The sequence below is a fragment of the Larimichthys crocea genome, chromosome III (genome assembly GCF_000972845.2).
Source record: "Larimichthys crocea isolate SSNF chromosome III, L_crocea_2.0, whole genome shotgun sequence".
NCBI lineage: Eukaryota > Metazoa > Chordata > Actinopteri > Sciaenidae > Larimichthys > Larimichthys crocea.
This window is the reverse complement of record NC_040013.1, coordinates 43276298-43290818: the sequence shown is the minus strand read 5'-3', so window position 1 is coordinate 43290818 and position 14521 is coordinate 43276298. Positions and strand designations below refer to the sequence as shown.

Here is a 14521-nt window from a genome sequence, read left to right as displayed (position 1 = left end):
GTCCACAGATGGAGGAAGTTAACTCATAACTGTTAGCAAATGAACAAGGGGGAAACTTTCAGTATCATTTGTCTGTTGTCCCATTCACACCTGACTTTAATAAGCTTCCTTGTTTCTGCCTGTGTCAAGTCAATATGCAAATCAGGAGCAGAACAGAGGAAACATGGTACACATATGAAAATGCAGATCACATGTTATGCATATAGAAGATGTACAGCGTATCTCAGTTCTAATTCTTCATTAATTGCAGTCTGCTGAAATCACCTCAGTGCCGTACATTTTGATTTTTTATTTCTTATTTTGGATCACACTGGCAGTAAAAAAAATAGAGGTACATTTGGTCATTATAAATTCAGATAATATGAATGAAAAAAAGAGTCATGGTAAGTGTGGGATAATTCTATCAAGTCCTGAGAAGTCACATTCCGATGCTTTTCAAACCTCTTGGAACTTTCTTAAGTAACTTTAAACCTAATGAAGTCTTAAAGTCGGTGATCAGAAGTTACTAAAACTGTCAGACAAAGTTCTGAAATATAGGTAAGCAGTTGAGATAGAGGGTTGTAGATTCTGTTTGATGATCCAACTGATGCCTTTGTCACTGGACCACCTTCTACCGTCAGTAGATTGCATCCATCTCTTTGTCCATGGCCTCCACGTTATGCTCCAGGTTGTACGTGGCCCATTTGTTGAGCCTGCTGTACAGAGGCAGTCCATTCTTCTCCCTGTAGAGGTAGACACCAGTCACTCTGTTCCAATTAGTGCTGCAGACAGGACTGACACTCTGGTGCTCAGCCAGCTGCTCCTTCTCTTCCTTCTCCAGAGCCACGAAGCCAAAGAAGCTCTTAATGTTCTCTGCAGCCAGGAGGCGGGCATGGACAGCTGCTGTGCGTTGGAAGAGGGTCTTTTCGTTAGAGCGGTACTGAGACCAGTAGTCCTCCTGTTGGTAACCAAGGGGAGAGGAGCAGCGCTTCATACACAGCAGCAAGAAGACCATCAGAGACATTCCTGCCACCAGCAGCCAGCCTATCAGCTAAAAAGAAGAGACAGTTGTGAAGTCAATACCTTCCTGTAGTTATCCACAGCTAAAAATGACATTGCAGCGACTGCATACTATAATAAAATAAATATCCAGTCTGTGCTCCACATGTGCTCACAGTTCATTTATATAAAGGACGAATTCAACATTCATTCCTATGGAGACTCACTAAACACTACAGTAACACGGTACATGCTGGAGCTACTCCCTGTCCAACGACAGCAGGGTGCAGCGACTGTGCACACCCTCCTGATCACTTTGTCTTTACATTAAGTCTTCCAGGTTTGGTACCACGTGCAAAAACCAAAGCCTGTACAGACAGACTGGATCTTGTAAGCAGTGCCATAGATGGAGTTGTTGCACAGAAGTACGGGGCAGATATATACGCAACTGTCCATCAAGAAATAGTTCCAAAACGTAACCTCCTAAATCCAGAGATTCATTTTTACATTTCTATTTGTGTATACATGAAACAAATAAAATACAACAAGTTCATTAGTGTGGTTTAAAGGTGGATCTCTGAATTTTGGACAGAAGTAAGCTAACAGTTACCACTTGCCTCCAGTACTTATGCTAAGCTAGGCTAACTACATCCTGACTCAAGCTCCAGACTTAACAAACCAAGATGAGATTGGTATGAACCAATAATTCTCAAAATATTAAAATATTCTGTCAATCCGTTTTTTAATGGCAAATAATTAAATGTAGCTGATGGAATTGATTCTCTTCTTGATAGTTTTCTATAATAACAAAAAACAAACAAAAAAAGACAGTTCTGCAAAAACAAAATATGAAGTACTCCACTACCTGAGATTGATATTTCAGTTGCCGCTCAATTTCAGCCCAGAATCCTTGCAGCTCCTTTGGAACACTTCCTTCACATGGAAATTTCGCCATGACCTCTGACCCGTTATCTGAGGGGAAGCCCTCTAAGGTACTGGGGTTAAAAAACTCACTGAGGGCACATGTGTACGCCTGGCCCTGCAGCAAAGAGATAACCACCCACGTCAGAGGAGCCACCACGGCTCGACCTACAATGTTTCCCAGCACCGCAAAGGCTGCAGCTCCTGACAGCTTCCGGCATTGTCTGAGCCGACACTCGGACACCAGGTCCCAGGTGCTGTTGTTCATCATTACTCCTACAAGGAAAAATACCAGTGCCGGAACACCAATGGCAGCCAGGCCGTAGCGATAGTTCTTCCCAGAGGAACATGGACAGTTAAAGGCAAAAACGCTGTACGCAGTCTGGCTGGCTACAGTGCCCAGAGCGATGAGACCGTTGAAGATCATCACATCTTTACTCTTGAAGAAGAGAGACACAAACTTAAAGTTCTCTGTGACGAGTGCAGCAGCAGCCATGATGGGATGTTGTGTCTTTACTGGGAATAATCCAGAAGTGCTGTGAGAATATCAGGCTGCAGAGAGAAAGAATAGAGAAATCATTAAGGAACTAAAAGTTGAGAAAGAAACACCCTGGTTACATTATGACAGCAGTCTGAAGTATGGATGTAATGAATGAATTCTGTTTACTCTACAGAGTAAAGTCATAATAATCAATCAGAAACGAAGCCAGAGACAGATAAAAACTTACTCAGATTGAAGTTTTAAAAAAGACTGTAAACAAAGAGCCTCTATGGAAAGCAGTCATGCAAACTCACGCTGTGGCAGTGTCCTGAGGTGGAACATGTGACTCAGCCTTCACAATCCATTATAAACATCCAGCACGATGACAGGAACAATATGGAAAATATGTTGAGTCCAAAACAACATACATGTAAAAGCTGAAGAAGAGAGGTCCTTCTTTTTGCGTGCAGCTTCGAGTCTGTGTTGGCAGTATGGGCACCAGTGATGACTCACAGTCAGGAACTGAACTGAGCTCTGGTTTCCTCCCCAGTGGAAAGAAAAAAACTTCTGTAAGTGAAAACATGTGTTGCAGATCACAGAGCAATATGGCGGCAAAAGCAGGGCAGCCCCAGAACTGAGAGCCTGTGTGAATCACACCAGTGAACAAGTTACACAGTCAACAGGCCACTAAACTGAGTGGAAGACAGCAATCGATCCAGACTAAGTTTCATTCAGAATTTTAAGAAAAGTTTGAAAAAAAAAAATAGTTCTTTCAATATATACAGAGAGTGAAATAAGTGGAGAGACATGGCACATGTAGGGATGGCTATGACCTGCAAGGCAAGGGTCACATGACCACTGGAGACAGCCTCAGGCATCAGCAGGCAAATTTCTAAAGCAGATCTGTCTGCAGGTCAGTCCAGAGTACAACAGGATAAGCCTGCAAAACAGTCACAGCTTGGTTAAGTTTGTGCACTAAAAAACATTTTTCCAAGGTTTAGGCACAAAAATTTCAAATAGCAGGTGTCACTCAGGCCTCCCTGCTAATGATCCACCAAGGAGAGGTGAGACAGACTACAAGGGAGCAAAATAAATAATTCAATAATAATTGGTCAATATATACTACTATAACTTATGTAATTGTGTGCTCAATCTATAATTTTAGGAAAGTTATTTGAGGTCCACTCTTGTATTGTATGAAGTGATAGGAGTCCAACAATACAGACTATTGTTGAAGAGATAAGCTAGGACAGGATTACACTTTGAGTAAACTTCGTTTAAAGATGACATGAGTCTAACATATGATGGTGTCACTAAAATCTGTGATTGTGTTAGAGATCTATTCTCTGCCTGCCATGAGGGGCCACTCAGAACAACATATTCAAGAGCTGAAATATTCAAAAATATGTTACTTTAGTTTAATAAGTACACTGAGCCTATAAAACTAACACCAGGAATTGATGAAAACATGTCCCAAAGATATTCTTGCTACATTCCAGTAGGGATGCACCGAATATTCGGCAACCGAAAGTATTCGGCCGAGTTTTGCAAAAAAATGGAGAGGCACCTGGCTGCAGACCTCCACTGTCACGCACCTACCTCCACTGTCACGCACCTCCACTGTCAGGCCCGGAAGTGATGACGTTTTTTGGGGGGTGGGGAGGTGGAGAGGACATTTTGAGAGGGTCATTTTTATTTTCAGATGAAAATTACCCTTTTCATTTTCAGATGCCTCACTGAGCAGGTTGGTCCGTTGCTGCGTTACATTAACGCGTCCGCCATATTGGATGTGGCAGACTACAAGGAAATGGACTGAACTTCATAAAGCGCCTTTCTACAAAGTTCTTTAAGTTAATGTCTCTTATACACCCATTCACACACACACTAATATATCTGGGAAACAAACAGGCACCAAAAACAACGTATGTAACTTTTAAAGTGATGATTATAAATGTTTACTCCTTATGTAAGCACCAAACCAACGTATGTATTTTTCTAATGCTGAGTGTTTACAGCTACTAATGTGTGTAACGCTGTTACTGTGATGATAAATATTGAAATATTTATATTTAACATTTAAACTGTGTCTATAATAACCAGATCCCGAAATAGTTTACTATAAAAACAATATATACAAAAGACCGGGAATTGAAAGATTTTATGTCATTGTTTACTAATTAATTCATTTGTGAGGAAAACAATTCAACCGGAAGTGCATTCACAAATTCACGATTTTATTTTGAAATGTGTCCCTTGCATTTCCGGGCCTGACAGTGGAGGTCTGCAGTTTTATTTTGAAATGTATCCCGTTCATTTCCGGGCCTGACAGTGGAGGTAGGTGCCTGACAGTGGAGGTCTGCAGTTTTATTTTGAAATGTATCCCGTTCATTTCCGGGCCTGACAGTGGAGGTAGGTGCCTGACAGTGGAGGTCTGCAGTTTTATTTTGAAATGTATCCCATTCATTTCCGGGCCTGACAGTGGAGGTGCGTGACAGTGGAGGTCTGCAGCCAGCATCTCTTGAAAAAATGCCCCATTCGGCTTTCGGTGGCCGAATAGTGGCGTGACGCAATTGATGCAATGAAACAACGTGTGCGGTGATCTGGCCACGGTTGCTGATTCTTTTCTCATTCACACACAATAAACCCACGATGCAGGATATAGGAAAAACACAGGCAAGAAATACATCATACACTGCTCTTTAGAGGAGCTATATACTTCTCTCTAAACTACAGCGTCTCACACATGCGAGGTGCGTTCATGACCGTCGGAATGACTATGATGCGTTCATGAACGTTCATGAACGTAAAAATTGAAATTGACCGGAAATATAATAAAACTAAATAGTATTTCTTTCAAGAACAAATTAACAGTGATTAAAACAACATGGGCTTTCTAACAGTATAAATGAAATAATAATTATACTAACTGGAAATTCTACTGGAATATTTGAAGGATATTAAATAAACATTTACTTTCTTTGAAAAAACATGTCTACAAATTTATTCTAGGCTATTTATGCAATAGTGAAAAATTTAACAACCGCATTTCATATTCGGTTTCGGTATTCAGCCAACCATTTAATTTTTATTCGGTTTTCATTTCAGTGCATCCCTACATTCCAATGAAGCAAACATTGATAGTAGTTACAAAGACTCTGAAATGATTCTTACCCGCAGTGGACTGCACTGGCAGTCATCCAGTGTGTCTCGTGTTTCAATAATGCTTCATCCTCATTACAATGGTTTGTTGACATGAACAGATCGTGCACATGGTACAGAGGAGAGGAGTGTCTGAGTCTGAAGGATGTCAGTGTAGTTCTTTCAACCAAAATGTGACGCAAGCAGAAAATAGTGTTAGAAAGGGGAAGAATCCAGGCTGCAGCAGTGATTTTATTGTTTCTGTCTGGTTTCCGACAGCTCACATATTTTAGTAAGAAAACACACAAACCATACAGGCTGAAGTGGGACGACTTATTTCAAGTTTTCAGGACTGATGATGGAGTCCCATTTATTTTCTCAAGTGACATTAAAGTTTGAGCTCTGCGAGTTCTTGACATGAAACATGAAGCTCTCCATGTTGAATCATAGTAAACATGATTTTTTGATTGAAAAAAAATTAAAGGTACAAGCTCTGGATATAAAATCTGAAGGGGAGCATCCAATCAGGTTTAAAATTCTGCTGCACAGACCACGAACATCAGGCGAAAGGTAAAAGACAAAAAAATGAATTCAGCAGTTAAAAATTAATCAAAATTTTAGATTCTGGGTTAAATCTGGATCATTTATCAATCATAGTGTAGTGTATTGATCCTCTGCATATGGCAAAGAGCACCTTAAAGACACTAAGTTTGTCATTTGCGACTAGGTGTACGTATTGTGAGATGAATGCAACATTATGTAGGATTTGGTATTTTCTTTATGATTTGGCACAGATAGTTAGCCAAAGACTGATTCCACTAAAACAAAGAACATTGAACAGAAACATAATCAAACATAATCACAAAGCTACAACTTTTTCACATTTAGATCAATGTCTCATATTAATGTGCAGAAATCAGAGAGGCACAAGGGTCTCTTTTTACTGCTTGTAAACAAACATCAGCATCAGCACTCTCTCCACAACACGTCCCAGCTTCCTTTTTTTCTTTTTGACATTGCCCGTCATCGACATGCAGAGCAGGATGGTTCAGCCAGCTGTAGTACATAAACAATGGATCAAATTAAAGCTCCAATTAGTAGAATTCCTACAGTGACTCAATATTATCACCATTAAACAGTTTGAAAGAAGTTAGACAATATCAAAAGAAGTAGAGATTCAGTCCACAGATGGAGATTAGTTAGAGGAATGCAGGAAATCAGACGAGTCCCACTTCACTCAGGTGTGGACGAATGAAGGAAAAGGAACTGATCAATCCTCGACCAGTCCTGGTGCTATTCTTCCAACAGAGGTGGAGGAGAGAGCTTAAGTTGGAAATTCTCTGATCCTGCTTGGGCTGAAATCAGAAGTCCAGTCTTCTCACTGCTGTGGGAGTGAGAGAGTTCTGAAAGGACGGACAACTGGAAGAGAGAGAGAGAGACACACAGAACAATCATTAAAGATAATGCTGCCTTGATGTGTCTCAGATGAAGTCAGGTGTTGCTGTCAGTAATGTTAATGTGGAGGTTCTTCAGCTCACACACACACACACACACACACACACACACACACACACAGGGTGTCCATACCCTGGATGGCCCTCTGTATAAACAGCGTAGCTGATCCCAGGACTGTTCCTGCTGAAGGTCCAACGTTGCCTCAGCAAACACCTGAACCAGGACACAGATCCAGAACAAAGAGTAAGCTGTCATTTGTTACAGTGCAGTGCACCAGTCCAAATCATTTACTGGTTTTTAGATGATTGAAGACTCAGGTTGTAATACACTGTAACTGTATTTCAGCTCAACAATCTGAAGCAGAGCCACAGATGTTGTCATGTTAATCTGCTTCGTGTGATGTGATCAGAAAAGTTTACCTTCTTTCTGTCAGCCTCTGCTCCTGCATCGTGATGCACTGATGAAACACAAGTCTGAGACGGAGACAGAGGGTGAAGACGGTGTCAGGAGCGTTCTCTCACAGACAGTGTGCTCATGGTGGGACATGACAAGTGTGCTTTATGATGAGTTAACACATTAAGCTGATCTCAGTTCAGTGAAAGAGAGAAACTTGAATTCAGAAGGCGTACAGCTGAATGTTTCTGTTTAATAATGAAAACAGCTGTGAGAATATTTCCTGTCTTGACACTTAATTAGTTTATTCATCACGTTCAAAGTAACAAAGTCTGTTTCTTCTGACTGGGCTGGCTTTGAGGCAGATTCAGTGAGAGCAGAGAGGTTTGGTTCTTTGGTCGACAGATGTGGATTTTTTAGGATTGGTTCACAGAATGAATTGTCATAAATGTCTGACGCCCAATCCAAACCAACATCAGGGAATTAAATGACAATATTTCAAATCTGGATTGAATTCTTTTTAGATGATGACTTTTATGACATTAGACCCTAAATGACAGTTGCCATGGATTTGGGTTTCCTTTTCTAGATGACAGCTAGACGTATCATCCAGACATTAACACTTACAGGCCGTGTAGAGTCAAAATAAATGTGTTTTGAGTTTGTCAGACTAAAGAAGAAAGTATTATTAACCACCCAGCCAAATCTGAATGATTAAAAATAACAATAAGTTTATGAAATTAGGTGTCAAAAAATGGGCAGTACTCTCAGCTCCAGGGCTGTGGGTGTGTGTCCGCTGAACCTCTCTGGGCGAGTTGAATGAATCTCTGTCTCTCTGTGTCTTTGTCTCTCTGTCCAAACGTACATAAGTCATGTCTCTCAGTGAAACGCTGTCTGTCTGTCTGTCGTCACTTTGTGGTTATTGCTCCGTTGCGGTGTTTTGATATTCACTGTCATAGCCACAAGCTGCTGTTGCATATAAGAGACGTCCCGTGTCCCGTTACCGGAGTATTTTCCTCTGGATTCCACTCAGGAAACGAGAGAAGTCTAACGTTAGATAACACACATGAACATGATGAGGAACCCTAACGTGATTATGTTAGTACACAATGTAAAATCAGTTACTGTGCACCGCGTCACCCAATGTTACTGTAATTACTGTATTACTTTCAGGTCTCCATTAATGTGGCCCTTCACAATCCACTTCTTCTTCATCACTGTTTTTTTTAAATTAAAATAAAGTAATGGAGCTGTTGTCACGTTCTGGCATCCAGGGAAGATGCATTCTATTTATCTTTCCACATGTTGTGCACTGACGATGTCTTCCGCCCTGAGCTCTTTCATTGTTTGCTCACCTGTGCGAGGGACGTGGTGCGGCCTCTTTTTTGTTCGGTGGAGGGCGCGCTCCTCCCTCCTTTACTAGAGGAACACTTGTAGCAGTTCCACCTCTGCTGCAGCTCTGAAGCAAAGCCCCACCCACAGTCCTTCTGCTGCAGACACTGGAAGTGGTACAGGTGGCCACAGCTGACGACACACACACACACACACACACACACACACACACACACACATTAACATCTGTACATATGTCATGCCTTTACCAAAGGGGTGTTTCAGCCATGCTACTTCCTGTTTGGTGTTCTATTTATGTCTACATACTCATCAAACCTTCTCATGGTGATGAACGTCTCAAGATACAATATCAAAGTCACAGAATGTCTGTGTGAAGTGAGGACATTAGAAAGTGTCTTAAACCTGCATTATTTCTAGTGTCTAGCAGGGGACAGAACAATTGGCTGCAACAACATAGTTATATTGAGCCTTTACCAGATAGCAGACCAACATTGAAATATAACACAAATTTTTCATCAGGTTTGTATCCTGAAATAATGTTATGTAATGTTACAATTGTAATGTTAGTTCAACTTCAAATCAATCGCTGTTTTATCATTGAACCAACATTGAAATAACATTAATTAAACCAATCCCAGGCCAACACTGAATCAACACTGATTCAATGTTATCTAGCCTCGAATATTCAACCTGAAGAAAAACCACGATTCTGATGGAATTTCAACATTGAATCAATGCTGCCATGCTATCTGGGTTATGTAAGAATGAGCCTACTTCTCACATGATTTATGACCTCAGTAAACAGTCTTTATGGTCTCAGTCTCTAGTTTTAAGTCTTCTTCCTCACAGCATTATGTTCATTTTATAAGTCATGACTAACATAGATTAAGGGTATGCTCTATGTTGTGATTGACACACTGGGCTCATGACTTTCTTCATTAACCTAAACTAGGCAGTGCTGATCAAGCCCACAGGTTAAACACCTCCAGTGTGTATTACCTGAATACGATGATCTCCTCAGCTGAGTCCTGCCTCCTCTTGTACTGCTGGAGGCAGATGTTACAGTAGTCCTGTCTTGGGTGGAGGCCCCTCGTTACAGCAGCACGCAGGTGAGCCAGGGACCAGTGAAGGTCATGGTTCAACAGACTGGTGGTTGTTTCAAGTAAAGTCTGTAACAGAAAAAGCAATGTTATTAAAAGGCAATATATTATATATTTTTTTATAAGTAGAAAACATCATAACACACACACACACACACACACACACACACACACCTTACCTGTTCGTAGTTAAAAGTGTCCAGCATACCCAGAATGAGGCCTTGGATCTCTGCCAGCTTTCCTTTCCCATAGACTGGATCCTGACAGACACGAGCATGAAAACAGCATCACATGTCACGAGTCCTCGTTACACAGTATGAGTGGAAATATCAGACATTTATTTCACATTTATTTCACTTAACACATTACAAAGATTCTATCCAACATTCACTGTATGCCCATACTGCACAACACCTTCATCAGGCAGAGGAGTGTGTTCAGTGGCAGACTGCTCTCTCAAACCTGCTCCCCCTGGCCATCACACTGTACAACAGCTCTCAGTGAAATCTGCCCCATTTTTTATATAGTTTTCCATTTGTATATAACATTTTTATACTTACTTTCTACTTTTATATAGATTATGTGTAGATGTTTAGCACGGATTAACTTCTGAACACAGTTATATATTTATTTTCTATGCAAATGTTTAATTCCCCTGCACATTTTTGAACTTCAAAAGTTTAACTCTGCACATTTTTAATTCCTCTGTACTGATTTAAATCCTATGCAAATGTTTATTTTCTCTGTGCAAATTCAAATTTAGATCTACCTCAGGTCAATTTTAACGTATGGATACTGTGTTATAGGTCAATTGTAATGTATGGTCGATGTATGTTTGCATGCTGCTACTGGATGCTTGAATTTCCTTCGGGATCAATGAAGTATCTATCTATCTATCCATCCATCCATCCATATCATGGTAAGAGCTTCAAACTGTGAGTAACTAAACCACATGTACTTCTGTTTTGTGCTACTTTATTAACGGAGTCATGAAGGAGTGAAGCTTGAGAACAGCACAGACACACACCTGGAGTATTCGTTGGATGATGGCAGGGAGAGAAATAAAGCTGCTCATACAGTTGAGAACCTTCATCGTCAGCTCCTTCAGCACTGAGACACACACAGACATAATTCATCTTTTCTTAATCACCATAGCAGCACATACATGCACAAAGACATAATAAACAATGGTGCTCAATGACTACATAAAGCATGATCATATCAGAGATGATGACAAAGGGCGGAGGACATGAAAATATGTGTGTGCAGAGCTGAACTTCAGAGAGCGTTTAGCTTTCTTCAACTGTTGATTCAATATGGAAGATTTACAATGGAACAAACAGAATATATACAGAGTATGCAAATATAACTCATGTTGTTTTGTCTAATATCTTTTTATGTGTATGTTACTGTGTCACACTGCAACACAACACAAAGCTGTTACTGTCTCGAATACCTAAATGAACTGTTTTTCACTGTGACATGAATTCTCGATGCCACGTCAGTGTTGTCCAGCAGAGAGCAGCACAGGCCTGCTAGACCTGTGTGTGTGTGTGTGTGTGTGTGTGTGTGTGTGTGTGCGTGTGCATGTGCGTGTGTGTGTGTGTTTACCCTCAAATGTGTGTTTAGCATTGAGTCCTTTCACCAGTTTTTGAGAAGCCATCATGGTCTCCAGAAGTGGAAACCAGAGGACCTGAGAGCAAACAAAAGCAATGAATGAGCAGGCAGAGGGGGGTACTTTGACACAGACACACACACACTGACTATACCTCTCTTTGTTGCTGGTAGAGGTTCTGAGAGCTCTGGTGACACAAAGCAATGATGCCATCAAGTGAATCCTTCACTGTCGTCAGGGTTGATTCACCGTCTCTCTCCTCTTCGTCTCCTCTGTCAGCCTCAGTGGTGAGGACACTCAGTTTTTCCTTCAGTGTCTTCAGAGAGATTATAGAATTAACTTGTGACAACACCAGGAAACTGAGTACAATCACTTTCTTAATGCATTCACGAACACTTAGTGATTTTGTATGCACCTCTAGCAAGACATCAAAAGCTCCTTGAATGTCTCCCTTCTGCTCCAGCAGATAGGCTGTGGCCTCGTTGTGGTGGTACTTCTGTGTTATCTAGAGAGGCAGACAGAGAGAATCACGTGGACTCTTAGTGCAGATAAGATGGTCCAACTTAGTACTCTATCACCACAGTACAATACAGTACTACTACTATAGCAGGCAGAATTATTATTATTATACATCGATTCCTTAATCAGAACTGTATTAATGCTTTTTCTCAGTCCTGCCCCTTTGAGCTCTGTAATCCAATAAGCCATGTTATAGTTCTCAAGATTGGTCAAGACGATTTTTTAAAAGGCCTTGGTCTAATCTCGGTCTCAGACAAAGAGGACTCTAGAGGATTTTCGCTCAAGACTGTAACAGCCTTACTTTGATATGCTACATGCTAACTTCGTCTAAGTTAAAAAAACAGCTGATGGTTAAGAGGGAAGTGACATTTACTGAGTTAATGCAAAACGGCCTTATATTCAGGCAGACAGAGCAGAAAAAACAATGGCTGCTCCTCTGTTAGCCATCATGAACCTTGGCACAGCTCAGCATTCCACCTCATAACTGTCCATCAGCATAAATGTTATTGACTGGGTCTGATATATTTCATGATGAAAGGCTGCTGAGGCTGTACTTAGTCCCAGTTTTGTTTTCAATTAAATGCTAATGGCATAATGCTAACATGCTTCTTTATTGCACACAAACACATGACATGCACATAATCAACATATAGAAGACAGTACTTGTATGGCCTCCTCCAGTCTGTAGTGCTGGGAGGTCTGGAGGAAGCTCAGGAGCTGCTGTGGGGCAAAGCGGCTCATTAAGTCCAGCAGAAGCTCATGGAGGTCATGCTCCTGGAGCAGGAGGGTCCCCGGATGATGGCCTTCCCTGAATAACAGAGGAGAAGAGAGGTGAATAGGAAGGAAAGGAGGAGACGAACATGGAGGCGTGAGGTGAAAGAGTTCTCATTAGAAAATGATGCACATGTACCGTGGCTCCAGGAGACAGCTGAGGAACTTGAAAAGCAGCTGGTCATCCTGGACAGAGAGACACACAGAGAGACAGCGGTGTCACTTACTGATCCTTCAGCTTTATTTCAGACTGCTGCAGAAAGTTCCTCTGCACTTCAGCTAATTCTTAAAGAAATGCTTGTGTGGAAGTTACTGCACTACTTGATCAATAAACAAGCTCAGCTACTGAAAAGCTATTTGATTCAGAAAAAAAAGCCTGTCTCGCACACTGTAAAAAAAGATGTTTTAAGAGCAAAGACAATCATAACCTTACTTCCCATGAAAGCAAAAATGATCTGCAGCAGTTTTAGTGTAAAAGGTTGTTGGTATTTGTGTATTATTTCACAGCTGGTCAGTACTAATAGTACTGCACGATATGGCCTATAACCAATATCTCGATATTTTTAAGTTATATAGTGGTCCCTTGTTTATCGCGGGGGATACGTTCTAAAAATAACCCGCAATAAACGAAATCTGCGAAGTGAGTTTTACAATTATTATACATGTTTAAGGCCGTAAAACCCCTAACCACACACTTTTATACACCTTTTTACACGCATTTTGTACAGTACTCCCTTAAACAGGACGCAGAACACATGTGCAGTTCTCCCTTAGCCAATTTAGGACGCAGAACACAATGCGCATTCATACTGTACAGTACGCTGTAAAAAAAAGCATGCAAAATTACACTGAAAAAAATCCGCGAAACAGCGAGTCCGCGAAAAGTGAACCGCGTTATAGCGAGGGACGACTGTATCGCGATACACGATATATATCTCGATATTTTTATTTCTCCTGTAAATCACTATGAATGTTAAATTCAACCCTTTGATGCAAAAAATAACATCAGTATGATGATTCAAGTAGACCCTTTTTATTAGATTAATAACGCTGCACCGCGTTAGCCGGCTGTATTCACACGAGATCATGAGATCACGAGATCACGTGAGAATCCTGGACGTACGCGAGACCCCGCAATAAACTCTGTATCAAGAAAACAACAACAACAAACAGCTGACTTTGCTTCTCCGACCTGGAGGAGATTATAAAAAGCATCTATTGTGTCATAAATTATTGTGTGTTGTTCCACTTCAACAATTAGTCTCTCATCGTCCATGTTGAGACCCTTTGATTGATTGACTGCTCACCTGGTGACACAGGTCATGATGTAACGTAGATGTGAAGTTATAAAAAGCTACATGAATACGCTATTGTGTTTTATTTTGAAAGGGGGCGGAAGTTTATTATGTTGATTCTGTGTCGGATTTCCTGTCTGGTGCGTAGTGCTCTGTTGAAATTTACGAGGTTTAGCAGCAGCTCGTGTCAAAAATAGAAATGCTACGGAATGCTCGCGCCATGGCGCGGAGAGACGCTTTTCACCCTGTGTGAGTGCTCTCATTGACTAGACTGGCAGCTATCTGCTCCGGTGACCGCGGCACAGCCGTACGCAGCCGTAACGCCTCCGGTGTGGGCCAGTGGGCCTTGTCTCTCCTCACTTGATAGAAAAAGTACGCATGTGCGCAGGGGATTTTTCTGGGTGTGCGGGGAAGTGTGCTGCGTGCTGTGAGGAGCAGCAAGAGTGAGGGACATAGGCAGAACTCAGAGAATTAAATGCCGACGGCTTAAAACATTTACGTG

At 41.3% G+C, this 14521-nt stretch overlaps 2 protein-coding genes across 5 annotated transcripts in view; both read right to left on the bottom strand.

The window, feature by feature from the left end:
* Window positions 1-350: 350 nt before the first annotated feature.
* On the bottom strand, window positions 351-3260 carry LOC113744943 (calcium homeostasis modulator protein 2). 3 transcript variants are annotated; one of them, XM_027276190.1, is made up of 4 exons: window positions 3214-3260; window positions 2695-2947; window positions 1844-2451; window positions 351-1030 (listed from the first exon to the last, which is right to left on the bottom strand). In XM_027276190.1, exons 3-4 carry the CDS (start codon window positions 2393-2395, stop codon window positions 617-619), a joined length of 966 nt encoding a protein of 321 aa, XP_027131991.1. In that variant the 5' UTR covers window positions 2396-2451; window positions 2695-2947; window positions 3214-3260; the 3' UTR covers window positions 351-616. The 3 variants fall into 3 exon arrangements, with proteins under 3 accessions (XP_027131991.1, XP_027132006.1, XP_027132000.1); XM_027276205.1 differs by lacking the exon at window positions 3214-3260 and having other exon boundaries at window positions 2695-2948; XM_027276199.1 differs by lacking the exon at window positions 3214-3260 and having other exon boundaries at window positions 2809-2948.
* A 2490-nt stretch (window positions 3261-5750) lies between these two features.
* Window positions 5751-14521, bottom strand: part of vps8 (VPS8 subunit of CORVET complex) — a 36608-nt gene continuing 27837 nt past the window's right edge. For both annotated transcript variants that reach the window (XM_027277650.1, XM_027277651.1), the window contains 12 exons: window positions 12864-12910; window positions 12617-12761; window positions 11850-11939; window positions 11589-11750; window positions 11431-11512; window positions 10847-10929; window positions 9999-10079; window positions 9719-9888; window positions 8722-8890; window positions 7393-7446; window positions 7106-7186; window positions 5751-6937 (listed from right to left, as the gene is read on the bottom strand). In XM_027277650.1, the coding sequence (XP_027133451.1) occupies window positions 6812-6937; window positions 7106-7186; window positions 7393-7446; window positions 8722-8890; window positions 9719-9888; window positions 9999-10079; window positions 10847-10929; window positions 11431-11512; window positions 11589-11750; window positions 11850-11939; window positions 12617-12761; window positions 12864-12910 (1290 nt within the window). In that variant the 3' untranslated portion in view covers window positions 5751-6811. The remainder of the gene's footprint in view (window positions 6938-7105; window positions 7187-7392; window positions 7447-8721; window positions 8891-9718; window positions 9889-9998; window positions 10080-10846; window positions 10930-11430; window positions 11513-11588; window positions 11751-11849; window positions 11940-12616; window positions 12762-12863; window positions 12911-14521) is intronic.

What these genes read in the sequence shown, in the direction of transcription:
- LOC113744943 (XM_027276190.1), bottom strand. Translation starts at nt 2,395, where the DNA reads ATGGCTGCTGCTGCACTCGTCACAGAGAACTTTAAGTTTGTGTCTCTC. An exon ending in AACTGAAATATCAATCTCAG is followed by an intron (nt 1,031 to 1,843) that starts GTAGTGGAGTAC and finishes TCTTCTTTTTAG; the next exon opens with CTGATAGGCTGGCTGCTGGT.